This window comes from Rhipicephalus sanguineus, chromosome 11, assembly GCF_013339695.2.
Source record: "Rhipicephalus sanguineus isolate Rsan-2018 chromosome 11, BIME_Rsan_1.4, whole genome shotgun sequence".
NCBI classification, from domain to species: Eukaryota; Metazoa; Arthropoda; class Arachnida; order Ixodida; family Ixodidae; genus Rhipicephalus; species Rhipicephalus sanguineus.
In genome coordinates, this window is record NC_051186.1 from 79,008,825 (window position 1) to 79,029,718 (window position 20,894).

At 45.1% G+C, this 20,894-nt stretch overlaps 1 protein-coding gene across 1 annotated transcript in view; it reads right to left on the minus strand.

The window, feature by feature from the left end:
* Positions 1-20,894, minus strand: part of LOC119375611 (ATP-binding cassette sub-family C member 3) — a 47,675-nt gene that overhangs the window by 4,685 nt on the left and 22,096 nt on the right. Inside the window, exons 9-15 of the mRNA XM_037645828.2 lie at positions 13,858-14,168; positions 12,773-13,108; positions 10,208-10,309; positions 7,378-7,593; positions 5,323-5,481; positions 2,785-2,951; positions 1,407-1,601 (exon numbers count right to left, since the gene is read on the minus strand). Coding sequence (XP_037501756.1) covers positions 1,407-1,601; positions 2,785-2,951; positions 5,323-5,481; positions 7,378-7,593; positions 10,208-10,309; positions 12,773-13,108; positions 13,858-14,168 — 1,486 coding nt within the window. The remainder of the gene's footprint in view (positions 1-1,406; positions 1,602-2,784; positions 2,952-5,322; positions 5,482-7,377; positions 7,594-10,207; positions 10,310-12,772; positions 13,109-13,857; positions 14,169-20,894) is intronic.

The window sequence follows — 20,894 nt, forward strand, 5'->3', positions numbered from 1 at the left end:
AGTTATGACCAGCTGCTGGTGTTCAGTGATCACGGTGATGATAACCTTGTTCAAGAACTGTCAGGAACTTCTTCTGCACATGCACACGGGTTCGTGAAACGTGCGTGCGTTCTCCATCATAAGGGACAAGTATAAGCACTACATATAAGCTTACAGCTTGTAGTGTTGGTAATACCCACGTTGCCGTTGGCAGCGTTACCCAACCGTAAACAACCGGTATATATAACACATATGCGGCTCTTCAACGTATATGTGTGGGTATAAAAATTATACAAATATTTAGCGCCATTTTGTGACGTGTCGCTGAGTAAAAAAATTACGCCACAGTCACCTTCCCGCCGCATGCTTCGCATAACATCGACTCCCACGGTGCGTGGGATCTGCCGAATTTTTTTTTACCTGTACAGCAATTATAACATTGTTTCGCAGAAAAACGGAATATAAATGCTTAAGTTGTTCAGTATGCATGTAATGCATATTGAAATCGAACTTACGATTATTTACCATGCTATATTTCAATCATGCATTTACTATTGTCACATTGTTGGGGGCACAACATCCAGAACAAATTTAAACTCCATACTCAGCCTCCAGAAGAAAGCTATTAGATTGATCGCTGGTGTTTCTTACACTGCCCATACTGCAAAATCATTTGAGCAGTAGAAGGTTGTACGTGCACATGTTATGTTTGCGTATCGCTTGCTATACTGCCTTAGATTTTCATCGCAATGCTCTTTAGATTTGCTGAAGACTCTTGCTGAACTTAAACATCACGGAAAGTGCTTTTACACCAGAAGCTTAGCAAACAAATATGGAACGTTCCCCGAACCAGGACGCTATACGGGAAACAAAGCCTTCGTTTCACTGAATACTGTATGCACTAAATCATCGCAGCATAAACAATCCAAATATTTTTACAGCCTCTTTGAATAACTTTAAGTTATAGCTAATTAACGCACCTAAGTCTTCCTTTTGTTTGTCAGATGAACATTGCCCTGAACTTCTCATTAGTTTTCGGCAACGAAGCCTTGTATGTCGTTGTACGGCCGTTCAATGTTTTCTATTGCCTCCGTTAAGACTTGATTTGCTTACTTTAAGAGCGGAAATGCTCGCTCTTTTGTATTTTGTAATGCACGTGTGTGTTCGCCTGTAAATGCACACATGTTTCGGCATCTCTGTTTTTTTTACCCTATTGGGCCTCGTGCACCTCTCACTACCCTTGTAGCCTTTTCGCTCGAGGTCCGTTTCTTGTATTTTTGCTGATATATTCATTCATTCAGTTAATAACTGCATCGAATTTTCATAACGTATTTTACAGCGTTCGCGCATTGTCCTGAGATTAATTTAGATCAATCCAATTATCGGGTCATATTTTAAACTAGAATTCAAAGTTCCGCGCTTCTCACTTGTCGTGATCCAGCACTGTGTTCAGCCTGTGTGCAATGGTAAGCATGGTGCATCCGATGAAGCTCTGTCGTAATGTCGTCTGTATCAGTCTGTCCGTGTTGCCGTCCATGTGTGACGTCGCTTCGTCGAGGACAAGAATCCGTGGTTTCCGGAGAAGAGCCCTCGCGAGGCACACCAGCTGCCTCTGACCGGCACTGCGTTACATGTAGAGAGCATCCCTGTAATCAGCGCCGCAGTTCTGGCATCCAGTCTAGCCGACGTGAATATTGTAGATTCATATTTATAAATTCAGTTGTAATGCTAACAGGAAAATCAGCGACCTCTTATGGTGGGGCTTCTTACGTGCCCGTTAAGTAAATTCAGAAGCTCAGTGTGTCCTAGAAATACATTTTATTATTCAATTATATTTTATTCCACTTTTATAACTTTGCGGCACGCCTTCCAACTAGTTATTAAAGATCTCCACCATTACAAAGAAACATCGTTGGACAATATGTTCTCAATGGTAGTCGATGTATTGCTGTTGGGCACTTTGGTAACATTGTTGAGGCTACTCAAGCAGCCCACATACAATCGTTTTTACACCAAAACGCAAATACTTGCTAGTACATGTCATTCAGTGATTTTAGCGTATCAGTAAAATTGTAAATGTGTTTTTTTCTAGACATTCGGCATTTTAGAGCTCAAGTCCGCAATCAGTGAACTAATACCGAGCGGACAACTACTCAGCCAGGCAGGGGTGGCACCAGGACTCTTTCTACTGGTGCCGCCCCTCCAGACAGGACGCCAACATTTTCACGCGCCTTATCTCCCACGTCATCGGCCAGGAGCTAACCGCAAATGTAGAAGAACGTATACAGTTGAAGCGTAGTGCTTCATTTCCTAATTATGTTGCGACTACATATTGTCCCCGTTACTAGTATTGCAAAAATATATAATAAACAGCGCACGCAAGCATAATTTCCCTCCAAAAATCGGTCTGGCCGCTTTAAAAGTTGCAGTGCCAAGTGCAGCCGCAGAACTTTAATTCTGACAGTTTACGTGGCTTCAATGCGGTCTATATGCGACGCACGTCATAGTAGTGGACTCTGGTATTTCATAAAGCTTCGGGTTTTCTTAGAGCCTGCATGGGAACGTTTTCACATTGCGCCCCATCAAAATGGCGACCGGGATCGATCCCGTGACTTTTTGTTCATTGGCTCTGCCTCATAACCACTGAGACGCCGCGGTTATGGAGTGGGTGTTCAGAAAAGGTTGCACTATCGACTGAGTGGCCCTAGCAAACAGTGGGCACCGTTACTTGTGGGCCAGAGCCTCTGTTTTAATGGATACAGGCAAGGTATTTAGCAAAACTAAGAGAGCGAGACGATATAATACCTCAGGTTGCTGCCGCTTTCTCCGATTTCCATGAATATGTTCTTCGGGTGCTGCGCGACAAAGTCGATCAGATGGACTTCCACCAGCGCCTTCCTAACTTCCTCGTCTGAGCAAGTGCATGTGGGATCCAGGACTTCCCGCAAGGTTCCCCGCATCAGGCTTGGATCCTAGGGAGGCGGAAGGACACATGGACAAGGGATCTCCAACATTGCTACGGAGCGAATGGCTGGTCAATTTTTTTTTATTGTCAGAGTGCAACGCAGAAACTGGGAGAAGCGAAGAATACCGCAATTAACGGTGAGGCTTTGTTTGATTTTAAAACAGCTCAGTTTGGTTGTATGACACAACCATAGCCAACCGCTGGAAAGTATGCAGAAACTGAAATCCTAGTGAGCGCCTTGTGGCTGTACCATACCTTCACAGGGTGTTCCACTGCCTGGAAAAGGCGAGGCGCAGGCACGATGTTCGCTCTGTTGTTTTTTTTTCGGTTTTTCCTTTGGCAGCACAAGAGCTCTCAAAGGTGTGTCGTTTAGTAAACATCGCGAAGAAATAAAAAACGTTCGCACAGATAGTCAAGCCACCCGCTGTTGTAACCTCGAGCCTATTTTAGGCGCTTTGTATCCACTGCCCACACCATCGGTGTACACTGCATCTCGGTGTTGAAAATACAAAAAAAAAAAAGAAAGTGAAAAAACTGAACTTCAGGATCCATACCGTGCCCTTTGATCGGTGGCCTTTATGCACTGTCACGTAGTTGTCGTGGTGCAGAAGGCAGAAGTCAAATAGGTAAATATCGAGCTATTCTTGGGGCAAACTTGTGCCCAGAAAAAGTAACATTCATAGAAAAATCAAGTAGCACTCTTAGTGTCTTAGTACAGTCGTAGCGGTGAGCGTGCACGTCCGCGTTCATAATCTGATCGTCGGGGAACACACGTCGGCTATTGAGCGTGCGCGATCGTGCATTCCAGCGTTATCGCTAGAGCGCGCGTTAGTTCTAGAATTAACTCTTATCAAACGCAACTTGCATACGATTTGACTGGGCGATTGGCAGACATTCAGGAAGATTCCACTGCAATCAGACGTGGACTGACGGTTGCTCGCCTAGTGACAACACCTGCCAGTGCTCTAACAGTGGACGAATCATTGTTCACTTTAACAGTGAATAGTGATGCGAACCATAGTATCACGTGAAAATTAGCCCTAGAATAATTAGGCAGACCACGAGCATACAACTACCTTGACTCGTACAGGTCTCAAAACTTCGCGACGCTACAAAAAAAAATATGGAAAGAATAATGCCAACACAGATGCATGAGAAAGAAACATTGGAGCGAAGACACCAATAAAAATAATAAAAAAAAGCTGCGTTACAATAAGAAAGCTTTTGTAATTATTACAGGCAGTTTTTCGAGGCTTTCGTAGATCATATCATAAAACATTTACTCTTTCAGTCACAGTGTGTACAATTGTACACATCAACTTCGGAGTCGCATCACCCTCCGCGTGTTTCTTCAAGTGGCCTGAAACTTAGTGTGCACATTCATGCAGGCTTCCTGAGTGGACAACTGGTGGTTCCTTAACTTCATTATGCTGCTTATTGCTGCAGATGATCAGTCAGCTAGAGACACTGCCATGTTCAACGATCGTTCGACGTGCAACGTTCCAGGACCTTCATCAAGAGTATTTTTCTTTGTTCGCTGGAAAAGCATAGGAGAAAAAAACTGTGCATGCATTTTGGGCGTAATAGTTGATTCATTTTATGCAAGGATTGAAGCTGACAGATTGCAGAATAATTAGATATTTAATTAGACGCTAATTAACATTAATTGCTGAAACTCACACAAAACAACACATTCCAACATATTATTTCCTGGAATGTAGTACAGAGTGTCTTGAAATCATGCCATGCAAATTTGATGCATTTGCAGATAGTGCATCATAATTCGTCATTGAAAGGGTTACTTACGCTGAGTAGGGTGTGGTCCAATGCCGTTTCATTAGTTGCAGAAATTAGGCCAGAAGAATGTTTCGTTTACTATAAACTCAGTGTTTCTGGTCTGGTCCTCGCCATTAGTTTACAGGAGTGGCAAAAGTAAGTGGCGCCTCCAAGCGAGGACGCCGAGTCGTAAAGGGTTTGAGAACTGCAAGCAACTTCTCAAAAACACAGAGGCAATCTCGCGTATGAGGAGCTCAAGTAGTGTCTCATCTTGCAGGCCAAATAAGCTTCTTGGCATTAGACCAGTTTGTTGTACTTCTTCTTCAATTTCACAGGGAGGTGTATCTTTGGAGCATTTAAAACTGAACTATACTACTTTTTCTAGGTATTCTGTGCTTCACACGGATACTCCTCTGCATTGGGTGCCTCGTACTTAGCTCAAATACTTCTTTTATGCAGTAATCAGTAACTTATCACAAACGTATGCGTGAAGCACCATGTACAAGTGGACATGCCAGAAATGTAAAGATTCGGCCGATGGTTCGCATAATCCGCAACTATATGGCGAAAGCGTATAAAACATGTAGATGTTTTTTCCTTACCTGTGGTATCACAGTGATGACCGAGCGCAGAGTTCGAAGAGGGACGGATGCTATATCAACTCCATCTATGTGAATACCTCCGGCAGTGGCTCTCAGGACGCGGAGAAGGGCCATCACAAGCGACGATTTTCCGGCACCTGTGCGTCCCACAACGCCAACCTGCGCGCGAATCCAGTGCCGTCATGATTTTTTGTTTCGTTTGATAATTCGGGCGTCGTCTGCGCGGAGTGTTGCTAACAGTTTTTATGGGTCAAACTGAGTACATCAAAATAAAGCAATAAACGTGAGTGGCAATATTAAAGGGGCAGAAACACTGAAGCTAGAGTTTCATTGGAACACTCAATGCAGCAATGATATCAGTCTTTTATGAAATATTTCTGCCTTTTAACCCGATGTACTAGGCGATTAATTTGAACAACATTTTTTTCTTGCCAAGAATTTGTACTAATTGTGGCAAGTAAACTATAACATTCATTTCTATTTTATTATGAAACACTCCTCCACTTATCATGAAAACTAAAAGGTCATTATAGAATTTTAAGAAAAAAGCTAAAGGTGTAGTTAATTCCCACAGATCGACGAAGCAGAAGACTTACTGTTTTTTTCATTGAATCATTGTTTTGTTGTTCGATGGTTTTTTTTATCAAGGTGGATAAACTGTTGTTTCACTTGTTTTCTTCCCTTGCTATCATATGATACGCTAAAATCGTTTCATTATATGTAATCACTTATGTACCTTGCTCTGCTAATGTTATGTTTTTCGCTTGAATGCTACATTGCACTACTGTGGCTTTGAATCGTTAACTACCTTAACTCTCTTTGTACAGGAGGTCCCGATCAATCGCTGACTATGGGGCCTCCTGTATTACCAAGATTTTAATAATTAACTCTTGATTCTGATGAAAAAGAAAGAAAAGTGACAAAAAATATTAAAGCACACAGACATGCAGCTGGCAATCGCCTCACAAAGCCATCTGTCGGAAAGATATAACCCTGTGTTGTGAAAGCTACTCAGGCACTTGTGATACATCTGCTATTCTATCTTTATATATCCCTATAAGCTTACGAATTTCTCCCTTGTTTTGGTTTATCTACCAACACTAAGGCGCGAAAACGCAATCATATGAACACATGAACACATAGATGAGGTATCAGCATTTTGTGGCGCAAGGCGGCGCTGTTGCATAAGAGTTACACGTTAGTTAATATCTGCATAATCACATCTAGACCGCTTTATATTGCATCATTGCAATTTTCTTGGTTCTAAACTACGGTCACCTCTCTAAATCCGGACTTTTCTAAAGTAGCAACATTATGCGCAATGCTGTCGTCACAGGCACACAACTGACTTTCTGTATTTGATCATTTCTTAGAAGCACGTTGATCGTAACTGCAACACCAGTCAGATGCAAAGTGAAAATTATATGATTTGCATAAACCATTCAACAGGATTTTTATCAAATATTTGGCTGGTGATTGGCGTTACTGTACATGTGAATCCCTCAAGTGGTGCAACAAATCTGATAAGATTTGTTGCACCACTTGAGGTGGTGCAAGACTTCTGCAAATCTGATAAGACTAGATTCTAGAGAATTGGGAAAAATTTAAGAAAAAATTGTGATACAGGAAGGAGTATCTTGCGCGTAAGAACAACCTTGTGACAATTGCTAGCCAGTGTAGAGCGATGAAAAATTAAAAATACGTGTATGACATTGAAATGTACGCATCATAAATGTCCTAAACATGAAGTTAATCAGACACTAGACGAAATTCTTGAGACGCTAAGCTGCTTCGCATTAAAAGTACAGTGTAGCTCTCAGCTCTTTAGGGCATAAAAGGACAGAGAAAATTTTTCATCATGGATACGTGCAGAGGTAATTATCTTAGCGTTTACATGAGTAAGCGAAGATCACTCTGCGTTTCGATGTATTTGCTAACTTAAAAAAAAAAGAAAGTACAGTTCTTAGTCTTTTTTTTTTAAATTTTCAGTGCACCTAATAACCTCTAGTTGCTCCAACTCACAGTTCTTTGTTTCCAGCACTTCGTTTCACTTGCCTTTTCACATGAATCCACTTTGAAGGTCACATCGACCAATACATCCGGCAGAACTCCCGGTCGGTACGACGCCGTGTAGCTGTCAAAATTTAGTTTCCCTTTAGACGGCCACTCCTCGCGGACAGGGGCAGGCACGTGCGGGAGAATGGTGCCACAGGGATTCTTAGACGTTCGCTTCTTTTGCATCTCCACATTGTGACCATGGCACGTGTCCTCCTGTTGAATTTCGCGAATGACATTGTGGTTATTTGGGCGTCGCGATGACACGCGTTGTGTTCATATAGGAACAATTTTGCGCTAGGAGACTAAGACAAAACCAACTAGCACGACAGATTAGGAAAGTCGAGAGAGATGGAAAACTAACGAATGCAGAGATTTCCGTACACACTCTTTAGGGAAGCGTGTACCACTCCCCCCCTCCCCCGCCCCACCTTCTTGTTTTTCTGAAGGCACCCCCTCATTCACAATGACTTTCCGTTGTTTTTTACGCACGACGGAAACTTTAGTTGAATAATTGTCGGCAGAAGGGCATATTATGTAAGCGAAAAGACACATTGTGCATAGCTGGATTGTGATCGGACACTCCAACACAAAAGAAAGTCCGGCGAATACGACGGCCACCAGGACTTCCGCCGTGTGATAGGGCCGTGCGAAAATATTATTGCTGGCTAGGTCGTGAATGATGCGCAATGTTTCCTTCTGAAGGACGTGAACCGTTTTTTTAAGCCCGTGCGCGCGGCAGTGCGCCATATGAATTCGCAATCCAATGAAGGTAGAAGTCAGGGGAAGATAGAAGTTTGAAGCGATGACAAATCCTTGAAACACGGGGCGTCGCAGGAGCCAGAGTTTCGGCAAGTGTCTTTGTCTCTTCGGGAGAGAAGCACGTAGACACAGCGCTGTGTGCTTTGTCGTTTTGACCGATTACTGAACTGGTTAAGTTATTATAAGGTGAATCGAGACCGACTAGCCCTGACTACAAGTTGAGTTAAAGGGACTGTCTACCACTCAGAAAAATTCTTCTGATTGTGGAGAAAATGAGAAGGTCGTTCGTCACATCGGCGACAACGAGCGTGCTTTAGCCCCACAAAAAAGGAATTATATATTTAATTTGATGTAGAAAATTGTGAAAAAATGAGCGCTAGCGTCACACAACAACGATGTGCTCAATCTACCGGTAAGACAAGAAATCCTCGCAATACTCATTTGGTTCAAAAACAAACATGCATAACTTGAAAATGTTTTTCACACACTTGAGGCCGCTCTCGGTTGCGTCGGAGAGCAATTTTTTGCTTTTTTTTTCTCACGCATTCAAAAAGGCGCCCGGTGGCGCTGCTTGCGGCGCCGTCTTCGATTTCGTCTTATTCAACTCATGTGCTATGCCATGCAGCTTTCCGCGCTGGTCGCACTGTACCGCTGTATTGTTGTTAGGATGTCTACAACTCTACATGTAATTACTGCAGCTGCGAAGAAACGATCTCCCATCTTCTGTGTGAGTGTCCCCGTTTCAGTGCGCCAAGACAGGAACTTTCTAATGTGCTAGATAAACTTGACAATCGCCTTTTGTCGGAACAAAGGGTTTTGGGACCTTGGCCGAGTCCATAGTCAGCACAGAAGGCTTTAAAAGCATTGTTGCGCTTCTTGCGGACAACTGGTCTTAGAGAGACAGACTCTAAGTTGTGTCATATTCTCGTTTTCTTTTTAGATGCGAATCAGCTCTTTCACTATCCTGTGTAACGCTGTCCCTCCGTCCGCACAAACGCGAGGCAACGCGCTTCCCTCGGCACAGGTGTTGGAGCGGTGCAAAGTAGGTCACGCCGCAGCTGGGCGTTGACGTCACGCTCCCCTCGCACGCTTCCCTCGCAGGTGCGCGCGTACGTCACTCTCTCTCTCACCCGCCGGAGCGCCCGCAGCTGCCGGCTCCAACGCCCGCTCGCCTTCCGTGTCTGTGTTTCAAACAAACGTTTACGCCAGCAAACGCTACACCAAGTTTCGCTTCAAATGAATCTTCCAGCGCTCACCGCAGCACCCGCGTTAGCGCCGTTCAACCCGTGACGCCACCTGTGCGCAACGCTGCTGCTTCGCATCCCATCAGGGTTCCCTTCGGGGAGATGGTCCAATTTTTTCCCTCGCTCTCTTTTTCTTTTTTCTTTTCTTGCTCTACTTTTTTTTTTGTACCATCTCTCTTCTATCATCTTTTATAACCCTTACTCCTTCCCCCAGCACAGGGTTGCCAGCCGGTCTAAGAACTGGCTAACCTCCCTGTCTTTCCGCTTGTTTTTTCCTTTCCTTCCTGGTGTGCATTTATTGTCTCTTTTTGATGAATCGACTTGGCTTGGGTTGCGGCAGCAGTGCTAAATAAACGCATGCACTGCGAATGCAGCAAAACAAGTGTTCTGTTATCGTATAATAAGGCTTCATATAACAGCTAGCGCGCTGAAAGCGACTGTTACATTCATTACAATATTGTCACCCCAAAGAAATCACACGTGCTTTCGGTTTTAATTTTTACCATCACTACAATCGTCATCGCGTTACCAACCAGTGCTGTGGGCACGTTTCACACCATTGGAAAAAACACCGAACGCAGATGGAAAAATTCCGTTTTAAAAATTTCTACTCACTTTCCAGAGAAACCGCTGTAAGGTTGGACACTTCAGGCGGTACGCTTTTTATTGCGGTACAAAACAGAAAAGCGATGAAGGACGGTAGACAGTCCCTTTAAGAGCATATCTGTTGCAATCTATTAAAAGAAACTGACGGTCTCTCATCATATTATAGTGAGCGCACCTTTTTTTTTTTTTTTTTGCTGTTGACACCGTGGCACACTCACCTCTGGAGGCAGCCGGGTGTACTCCAGGCAACGCTCGAAAGACACGGACGTTTGAAAGAAGAGGAACAACCCAGAAGTGACGGCTGTGAAGAGGATGGCGATCTGTATTGAGCGAAAAGGCACATATAAGCTAGTGTTATAATAATAAATTAAGGCGGCTTCGCTCTAGCGGTGCCAAGCCTGAAGGAAGTGCGGAGCTGGGCAGCCTTTGCTTCTCTTCGGTTTTCTCTTTCTTTCCTGCCCTCTTTCTTTATTTTTCTCTTTTTCCCGCCGTGTTTTTCTGTCTTTTTTCTCTCCTTATGTCTATTTCTTTCTTCCTCTCTCTTTATCTATTTCATTCTCTTTCTTGCTCGTTCTATTTTCTCCCTATTTCCCCCTTTCTCTCTTTCTCTGTCTATTCCTCGTTTGCTTCCTCTTTTTTTCTATTTTTATCCGTGGTTTTGACGGGACCCTAAAGTGCTCCGCAGTTATCATCATCGAGGCGCTCGAAGAACAAGAGGAAGAAGACTTCTCCTTGGCGAAAGCGCGCGCTCAAAATGCTCAGATGGCTATGCTATTCGTGGTTTTGCCTGCGTTACGCCAAGCTACGACAGCCTACGACAGCATACGACAGCCTGGCCCCTTGAAGTGTTCCGCACTTAATAACTAGAAATACAGACATTACAGAGATCTATGACTGCTCTGAGAACTTCAACGAACGTCCCGCCCCAAATCAACGCAGTTCTTCTCAAAAGCGTATTCTATCTTAACATACAGCTGTCGACGTCGTTGACGATGTTCAAGAAACAGACTCGCAACATGCCGCTGGACTTCTATGCACATTACTTCTAAAAACACTCATCAAAGAAATTCAAGAACGTGATGCTGTAAGGATGACGCTTGCAATGTTCTTTAGAAAAAAAATTCTAGCCGACACAACCTATGATGGTTGTCACGCAATCGCTGTGGCAATGTCGTTGACAGAATATTGCTGAAAGTAATTATATGCGCCCATGCAGATAGATAGCTGCGAATGTCGATTCGACTGCACTCTGTTGGCGCTAATGTCAAGCGTGTAGCGTGGCAACGCGTTGTTTGTATGTAGAAAATTGTTCAAGAAAGGATTAGTTTCGGTGAAAGCGAGCAACGTAGATGCACGCAGGATATACAGGTGCACAGCTTGTAGAGGCGTGCGCCTCTGGCATAGTGGTTAGAGCATCGGCTTTGGGGGCTATGAAAAACTTAGCCATCAAAATGCTCGATGGCGATAGTAAGAGTATGAAGGCTCCAGGCTTTCAGTCTCGCCGCCACCTCGAAGCAGTGAATGCGATAGCAAGAAATAGAAATGTTATACCACGGCCGCTCGATGAAAAAAAAAAAAACACGTGTGTTTTTCATCGAGCGGCCGTGGTTATACGAAGTAACACTAGCAGCTAAATCTTAAATTCAGGAGAACAGACTTTTGGGCTAGTTGGTTTGTTATGTTCACTGAAGCCATAGCGCAGGAAAGAGAGGGACTCCTGGTCCCTGTCTTTTCTGCGCTATGGCTTCAGTGCACTTTTGGATCCGATCTCGCGTAACTATAAAAAACCCTGGTTTAAGCGAAAACGGCCGTTCCAGGGTGCGAAGGGGTTTTCGTGCTGTATGTCATCTCAACACAAAGTAAGCGATGCCAGCACAGCACGTATACGACCCGTCTACTGATGTCTGTCGAGATACCGCATACGCCAGCGCTCGCAACCGCGCTCCTATGAGCAAAGTTCGCAGCCACCAATCGAGCGACACAGCCCCCACCCCCACCGGCGCCCCATCACGCTCCTTCACCCGACGAAAGACGGTGGGGCGTTTCCTCTCTGCTTGAAGATACATCGACTGCAAGCCTCGTACGCGGGGCAATGTTATCGCATGCACCCTTCGTGCGACGGAGATGGCCGGCTCGTTTCACGTCCGCTTCAGCCGCGTTTCACCCCAGCGTAGAACAAACGAAGCGCGAAGCGATGTTATCGATTTGGATTTTATACGAAACATGACAGCGGCGGCGACAACGAAAACCCGCCTGGAGTGTCCCTATAATTGATATCGCAATAAAACGAAACGGTTTTCCACCTTCGCTTGCTCGCGTCTAGGTGGACGTACAAGGTCGGATTCCGCCGACGCCGATAGCGACGACCACATAGTCTTGATGCCAGGAGGCTCAGCTGCGGGCTTCGGTAGAACTGGTGTCGCACAGCGGAGGCGCGCGTGCAGAATAGAGCAGGCATCACATCAATTGGCAAACGTCACCGCTTTGGTACTGTACGTGTTATGTTGCTTTCACATCAAACAAATTTGTCGTCACCCGGAGGTGTCCTACATCGAAGCGGGAGCTTTCGAAATCTTCATCGAATATTTTGGTGTCTACACTCCTCAACTAAATAGCGATACATTTATCACAGTTTGCCACAGAACTTGTAAAAAGACGCCTAGATAGAGGACGGAGCAGCATCAACAAACAGCCCCAAGCCTTATTCATCAACGAATCAATAAACATCAGTGAATTGGAATTATTGTCAGGCAAAACGTGCATGCGTCGCGTCAGAAACTTACCCCCATGGAAGAGCTAATAGCGAGCCCAATGCCGCTGCCGTCGTATCCCGCACCGTTGCTCGGTGTTGACACGACAAAGGCGAGCGTTGCCATAGTAATCACTAGTCCACACAGGCCTCCCGAGAACCGCACGGTCCGGAGGATGTCAATGTACGTGGCCAGCCCACGTATTGTTGCGTCTGCGAGTCGGTAACAGTGACGGCAGAAATGTCCTTCAACTCGGTACGAGCGAATGACAGCCAGCGAATCGCGTGCTTCCGTCACGTGTTGAAGGAGGCGAGAATACTCGACGCTTTCGAGGCGTCTCGCTGCGTTTGAAGCCTTGGCCAAGTACGCCTGCGATGAAGAGAGAACACAACTTAAGGACAGCACGCTGGCTTCACTCGCGTGGCCAACTTCTCCGCTCTGCATGGGTCGTCCTTTTAGCATTAGCACCCCAGCGGTCTTAACTGCTCTTCTCGACTTGAGCTCCACTTCGAGCTGGTGCGTCGAGGCAGAGCCGGGCAGCGCTGCCACCCGTCTGTGTTGTGGTGGAGTATGCTATCAGTGAGAGCTGTGGTGTGCTTGCGCATATGCATATCATTTACATTATAGCCAGCTGGTACTCGCTGCTTGAAATGGTAGTCCACCGAACGAGGAGGTGACTCCGAAACAATTTCTTACCACCCGAAATTTTTTACTCTTCATCTTGATCTAATTAAGTGGGCTGTGTTTGCATTCTTTCCCATTCGAAATGCCGCCGCGTACCCGAAAATCACCGCGGCGGCCACATTTTCGATGGAGGTTAAAATGCTTGAGGCCCGTGTACTTAGATTTAGGTACACGTTAAAGAACTCCAGGGGGTCGAAATTTCCGGAGCCCTGCACTACAGCGTCCCTCATAGTCATATCGTGGGTTTGGGACGTTAAAGCCCAACAGTTATTAATATTATTATTATTATTACCCGAAAATCAAGCAGGTATCGTAAATTCTAGCAGCAGTAGAATTGAAGCGCTGAGCTACCGCGATCGGTATGGCTCTATCAACACTCCTTTTTAGTCAGCTAACATATCAGAGTTTGAACGGGTACGATATGTAGTACTCACCACGAGCACAACGAAAATTGCTGCTGCCAAGCCTCCTAAAATACCGGAACCCAGAGACTGAATCCCCGTCACGGTAATCTTGGCAAGTGCCACAGGCAGCGTCTGCATCACCTGCTTCGTAGACACGAAAAGGCGCGTGTCGATGTTGTCTAGATCAGTCGAGAAGCGATTGAGCAAGCGGCCCCTTGGCGTAGCGTCGAAAAAGCGAACAGGACTTTTGAGCACACGCCAAACCATCTCGCGGTGAAGTCGACTTGACACTTGCTGAAATCCGAGCGCTAAGAAACAGGCGCCGAGGCATCCACAGAGTACTGAAAAAAAAAAAGCACGGATACCATGAGCCCTCCTTGCACGCATGGGGTCCTTGAGCAATGAGTAATTTGTTTCCATAACGTTTGACTGTTAGGATAGAACGGTAGGTATCCAATGGGCTGTTTATTAGTTTGACACACCCATTGTCTATGATAGCCAGCAAGGACGATGACACGATTATCTGGCGAGTGTAAAGGATTGGAAGCTTGGTTAATCTAGAAATGTCTGATATGATAAATAAAGCTTAGTTGCTAGTCAGCACGCTGGCCTGCGATTTTTATTTTTCCACTGTCTCCATCTTCAACATTGATTGATCAACAAACCAGTGCTAACTACCCTTATTTATTATTCTCATATGAGAAAGACGTTATTCTTGATTTTCTTGATCAGTTTCAATCTACAACAAACAGAAAACAACGGCAATTGGGGACAAGGATGCAGATGCTAGGCATTATGCACTCCAGGTCACAAAGTTTTTCATACGGGCCCGCGACGTGACGGTGAGGCAAGGCTTCGGCGTCTCGACGTGGAAGACCTAAGGCCTGGTCGGCGAAAGCTCTGCAGGACTGTCAATAAAGTTGTTACCAATCAACCAACCTAGTGTACTAGAAAAAGTCTTGCGCTCAGACCGTTAAACTACCACTGAAACGGAGGCCGCTGTTTTGAATTAGCCAGATTTGAGCGCCTTGTTCTTGAGTTGTTCTTGTGGATTGATTTACTAAGTAGTTATCACCGTTTTTGCGCGAAAAATGAGAGGAATCCTGCTCCTCTAAACGCATAATAATAATTATTGTTGGGGTTTAACGTCTCAAAACCACAATATGATTATGAGAGACGCCGTAGTGGAGGGCTCCGGAAATTTTTACCGCCTGGGATTCTTTAACGTGCACCTAAATCTTAGTACACGGGCCTCTCGCCGCCATCAAAAATGCAGTAGACAATACGACCTATACATGCATATGTTTACGTAAATAATCAAATTTTCAAACTCACAAAGCCGGTAAAGGGCCGGACGAACTTTTAAGCAAATACGTGTACTATCTATGTTTCTGCGCTGCTTGCTGAACTATTACGCTTGTACCTTACGTATGGATATGTACGAGTGCACGAGTTACCTTTTTCTTCTATGTGCCCACGAACCCCTTAATACACGTGGCAGCAACGCTTTACACGCTAAATATATAAAAAACACAGATGCACAAAGAGTACTGCATCTATCTTGATATTGAGCAATAACAACATAAAAAAGGGAAGATTAATTCGCATCCCATATTTATAACTGCGCACATGAAAACACGCTTGTAACTTCCTCACGGATTGAAACACGTTATCATAATTTTTACTACAGTGAGTCCTCTAGTGAAGACTGCAGAAATGAAGACTGTAGAAACGAAAATACACGCATTAATTAGCCCTCGAATGTCGCGTTTCAATAAGCGAGCGCTCCACACATTACAGAAAAAGCAACCGATTACAATTCCAATTACTTCAGCAAAATTGTCAGTCATTACAGTTAACAATTACTGCCTGACAAAAGTGACTGATGAACAGCTAAAAAGTAATCGACTACATCTGCATAACTTCTTTCCAATTTTAGACGTCCAAAATTTGATTGATTACTAACACCAGGAAAGTGGTTCATGACACGATCTTGCATAAGAAATGGAACGGCTCGCACTTGAAAAGCATCCAGCACTCTGCAAATGCCACGTGTATCGTACCTGAGCCCTCACGTTCTGCAGCAAATATGCATTTATACACAACACAATCGTCTGCAAGGAGATGTATTTGTGAAGCAATGCTAGATGCAATGTCGTTGACGTAAATTAGGAATAATAATGAACGCACGATCGATCCTTAAGGCACAGCCGAAGTGAGTACGGTTAGAAAGCAGTTGTTGAGATTGACTACGCGAAATCTGTTAGGAATCCCTCGAACCATCTTGCCGTGTTGAAATCAGGTTGAAGGTTTCTAACTTTTACTATTAGGCGATTGTGCGGTACTCTCTACTCGAATTGTGAGGTACTGGTACAGCTTGGGTATTCGAAGCTTGTAAAGCGTAGCATTGCCAAGCATTGCTTGCTTAATGTTTTTAAGAAATTCTGTGCCCATCGTGTAGCGGAGAGTTTTACTAAGCAGATCAACCGCCTGGAGGAGGCAGGCTATCCGCAAACTGTACTAGTTTCTTTGGCTGAAACAATTTTGAAAAAATTGCGAACCGGCTAAATGGACAGAGAGCCACCTCGTGTAAAAGAGAAGGTAGCTAGAGTACCGCATGTTCATCGCGTGTCCCATAACCTCAAAATGATTGCCAAGCGAGCAGGTGTAAATGTGGTCTTTTATGCCCTTTTGGAACAGTGTAGACTGTGCGGAATGACAAACCCTTGCCTCCTGAAAGCACCAGCCTTTACCGTAAATCACCGAACAAAGTATGTCAAATGCCAGGTGACAGTGGTCTACGACATTCCCCTGCCATGCGGTTACGCGGGCCAAACTGAGCAATGCTTGAACCAGAGCCGTATATTGGGAATATACGGCTCTGGCTTGAACGATATGCTCAGACAGCATTGCAACAGTGTTAGGAATGGCAGAGAGGGTCACCTGGCAATCAATTACATAGATTGCAAGTGCTCGCGGGATTTTCACGCCTGCTCTGTGATCGCCAGGAGTCGTGATAAACGGAATAGATTAATAATTAGGGCAAGAAAAGATTGGTGAAACAGATGATTCTTGCATGAGTGTGGCCTCCGTAGCTTTATTGCAGAAAGAACTGCATATTCTGAATGCGACTGTGCAGCGATGAAAGGTTACAGCGCTATCTGCGTAAATATCACCCATATTTTTCCAGGAATAAACACTGTTGGAAGTGGCGATCTATGTGTGTGTGTGTCTCTTGTGTCTTGTCAGTCGTCGCCTTTGCGCCTTTTAGAGCGCAGTTCATAGGCGCCCGTTCCTGCGTTGAGTGGGGTCGCCGTCGGCGTAAGCGATAGAGCGAACGATGATGAAAGAGAGCGAACGCGAAGCGCAGCAAGTCGCTGTGTTAGCGTCTGCAATGCCTCGTGCCTGCTCGCGCTTTTTGCGACAGCACAACGCATGCCTCTCGCGTACGGGCTCGAGAAAGTGGGTTGAACTGCGAAGCTTGCGAGAAGACGACGTGCGTTGAAGGAAGGGACACATTGTGTGTGGAACGCTCTTGCGGGCTCTTAGATTTTGCAGCTCGTTTTGCGGGCACAAGTTCACCCATGATAAACGTGTTTTAGAGCGCAGCTCTTAGGCGCCCGTTCCTGCGTTGTGCGGCGTAGGTCTTGTCGTAACCGGCAGAGTGAACGAGGGCGACAGGAAGCGAATGCGGAGTGCAGCGTAGGATGAAAGACGATGATAGAGAGGAGAGCGCGATGAGAAGGGAACGACAGAGGCGAGACGACAGGTTCCGCGGTTGCCACCTGCGGATGGATGGATGCAGGGGCGTAGCCAGAAATTTTTTTCGGGGGGGGGGGGGGGGTTCAACCATACATTATGTATGTTCGTGCGTGCGTTTGTATGTGTGCGTGTATATATGCGCAAGCAAAATTGAAAATTTTGGGGGGGGGGGTTTGAACCCCCCCCCCCTTGGCTACGCCTCTGGATGGTTGGATGGATGGATGGATGGATGCTATGAGCTTCCCCTTTATAACGGGGCGGTGACATGTCTGCCACCATGCTCGAAGAAAAAAGAAAAATCTTCCTTGTTTCATGCTGGCCTAATACCTTATTTACATTGATTAAATCTATGTTATTATACCAAAAAATTATAAATTCACGGTCTATCTCTCTGCCTCTTAAGGCAGAATGACCTTATTTTTTTCCCCATTGTTTATTTTTGCACTTTATCTCTACTTTTCTGCCACCAATACTCTAACTGTCTCTTACTAATTTCTATCGCGGACGTGTTCAGCTTTCCATTGTTGTCCCTAAAACCCAAGGCTTCCTGTAGACTCGTGCCCACAAGTATACCTGGGTGAATATCGCCACATTCAATCAGTACATGTTCCATCGTTTCCTTAGTTCCCCCGCAGCACGTACATTGTTCTTCTTCGTTACTGAATCTCGCTTTATAACTACGCGTTCTAAGGCAGCCCGACCTTGCTTCAAACAGCAAAGCGCTTCCCCTTGAATTATCATAAAACCTTTCCCTCCTTATTTCGTTTTTTCCCTTTCGGTAGTTACTCAGAGCCGACTTCTTTTCCGTCGCTGCCATCCAATACGTCCTCTCCGCCTCTCTGACCTTCCGCTTAATGCTCCTTGTTACCATATCGCCCGCACTGCTAGCCGTATATTTATTGGTGAGCCTCCTAGTTCTTTTTCTCCACTGCGTGTCAACGCTTTTTCTATACAAATACCTGAAAACCTTCTCTGCCCATCTACTCTTCTTCATTTTCCTCAGCCTCTCTTCGTATCTCATTTTGCTCTGAGCTTCCCGCGCTTCAAAACCTGTCCATCCCATATCACCCTTTACAGCCTCATTTGTCGTCTTCCCGTGAGCGCCCAACGCGAGGCGGCCCACCGTCCTTTGATTTACATCCATTCCTTATTGCACACCACTGAGTTCCCAAATGTAAGCCCCGGGACCATCACACCCTTCCACAGCCCTCGAAGCACCTCGTACCTATTGTATCCCCATAAAGCTCTGTGCTTCATAATTGCAGCATTCCTCTTTCCCTTTGCTACCGATGCTTTCTCTTGTACCTCCATATATCTATCCCCCTCATTTACCCATACTCCGAGGTACTTGTACTCGCTTACCCTCGGTATTTTTTGGCCCTGTATGAAGACCGCATGGTCTTCGTGATCATTGAATACCATCAATCAACATTTTGTTGCACTAAATCCTAGTTCTAGAGCCTCACATTCCCTTCCGCATATATCTGCCAGTCGCTGTATATCATCTTGACTGTCCGCAAATAAGACAATATCATCAGCATAAAATAGACCTGGAAGCTTCAGCTCAACCATCGTGCCGACCTGTTTGTGCGACAAATTAAATCCAATTTTGCTACCTTCTAGCGCTTTTTCCATCCTCACCATGTACAGCATGAATAACAGCGGGGACAAAGGACATCCCTGTCTCAGCCCCTTGCTAATTTCAACGCTGGCCTTGCTACTTATTCCTTCCCATTCTATATAAACTGTATTTTCTCGGTATATTTCCCTCAAAAGCTGTATACAGTCGTCCCCTATGCCCACTTCTTTCAATATATCCCACTAAATTTCCTGATTAACGTTGTCATACGCCCCGGTGATATCTAGATAAGCTACGTATAAGGGCCTGTTTTCTATTTTCGATATTTCTATACACTGCGTAAGAACAAACAGATTATCGTCTAACCGCCTGTCGATTCGGAATCCATTCTGAAGTTCTCCCAAAATATCATTTTGTTCTACCCACGCTTCTAATTTTAATTTTACTGCCTGCATTGCCATCCTGTATAGCACCGATGTAATGGTGAGCGGTCTATACGAGCGAATGTTATCCTTTTCTCCCCTGCCTTTATAGATTAAGTTCATTCTACTTTTTCGCCAACTGTCTCGTATTTCCCTCTCCGGTAAGCACTTTTCTACGGCTTTCAGCAGTGCTTCTTTAGTGTTATGTCCGAGTTCGTTAATGAGGCTGACGGGAACACCATCTAAGCCCGGAGTAGTGCGCTTAGGAGGAATCTTTCCTTCGGCCTTCTTCCAACTGAAATTCTCTAGTACTACATCTTCGTCAGTTGCACCCCTTTGCGTACTTTTACTCACCGGGGGAATTCCCTGGGTGACCTTTTTAAACGAATCGGCTGTTATCTTTCGGATGTAACCTAGCGCTTCATGCCCTTCAAATTGATTTCCTCCTTCATCTACCAAACATTGCTGCATTGTGACAGACTTCCTACCTAGCGCTTTTAGGTGGCTCCAAAATATCCTAGGCGCAGCCTTCTTCTTTTCGCGAATCTCTTTTGCGGCTCAACTGTAGTGCACGCCCTCGTGCGGTCGCCGATGACGTTCTCACTAAGGTATGCAGCGATGGGGTCGACGGACATCGTATATGGATATAAAGCGCAGCATGCACGGAGGCCTGTCTGCGACGGCTGTTGTGGAATGCGCCCACGCGCTGCCTTCCACGGTCGCCCGGATAGCGAGGCAGTCGCGCCTCAACTTATCGCAAAATCAAAACACCTAAACAGCTGCGCTCAGAATTTTTTACATTAGACTTAGGTGAACGTTAAAGAACACCAGATGGTAAAAATTGACGGCGTCCGTCATAATCATATCGTGGTTTTGGGACCTAAAACCCCTACAATTATTATTACTACAGGCCAACTGTATCTTGCACTAAAGATCTTCGTATATCCATAATTGAGGGCATTCGGCGTTTTTAAGTTTGGGGGCGTTCCGCAACAGGTGAGATATTTATTTCAAATTGAGTAATATAATGAACATAGGCCGGTGAAAACGAATATGGCCGTGGCCAACTAGAGCGCCTTGTTCAATGTTGCCAACATTCATCTCCAAGTGCCTAGATCAATATTTTTTCACGATCGCTTCGAATTCGGCATATACTTGAATGTATTTTTAGGAAAACCCCGATTATAAGGTTGTTCCGCCTCATTCTGTTATTAACATTGTCTACAACATCTACGAGTTCCTCATTTTTCTTATATGTGAACCTTAACTTCATGAACATAACTCTGGACGGCATTAAAATGCAT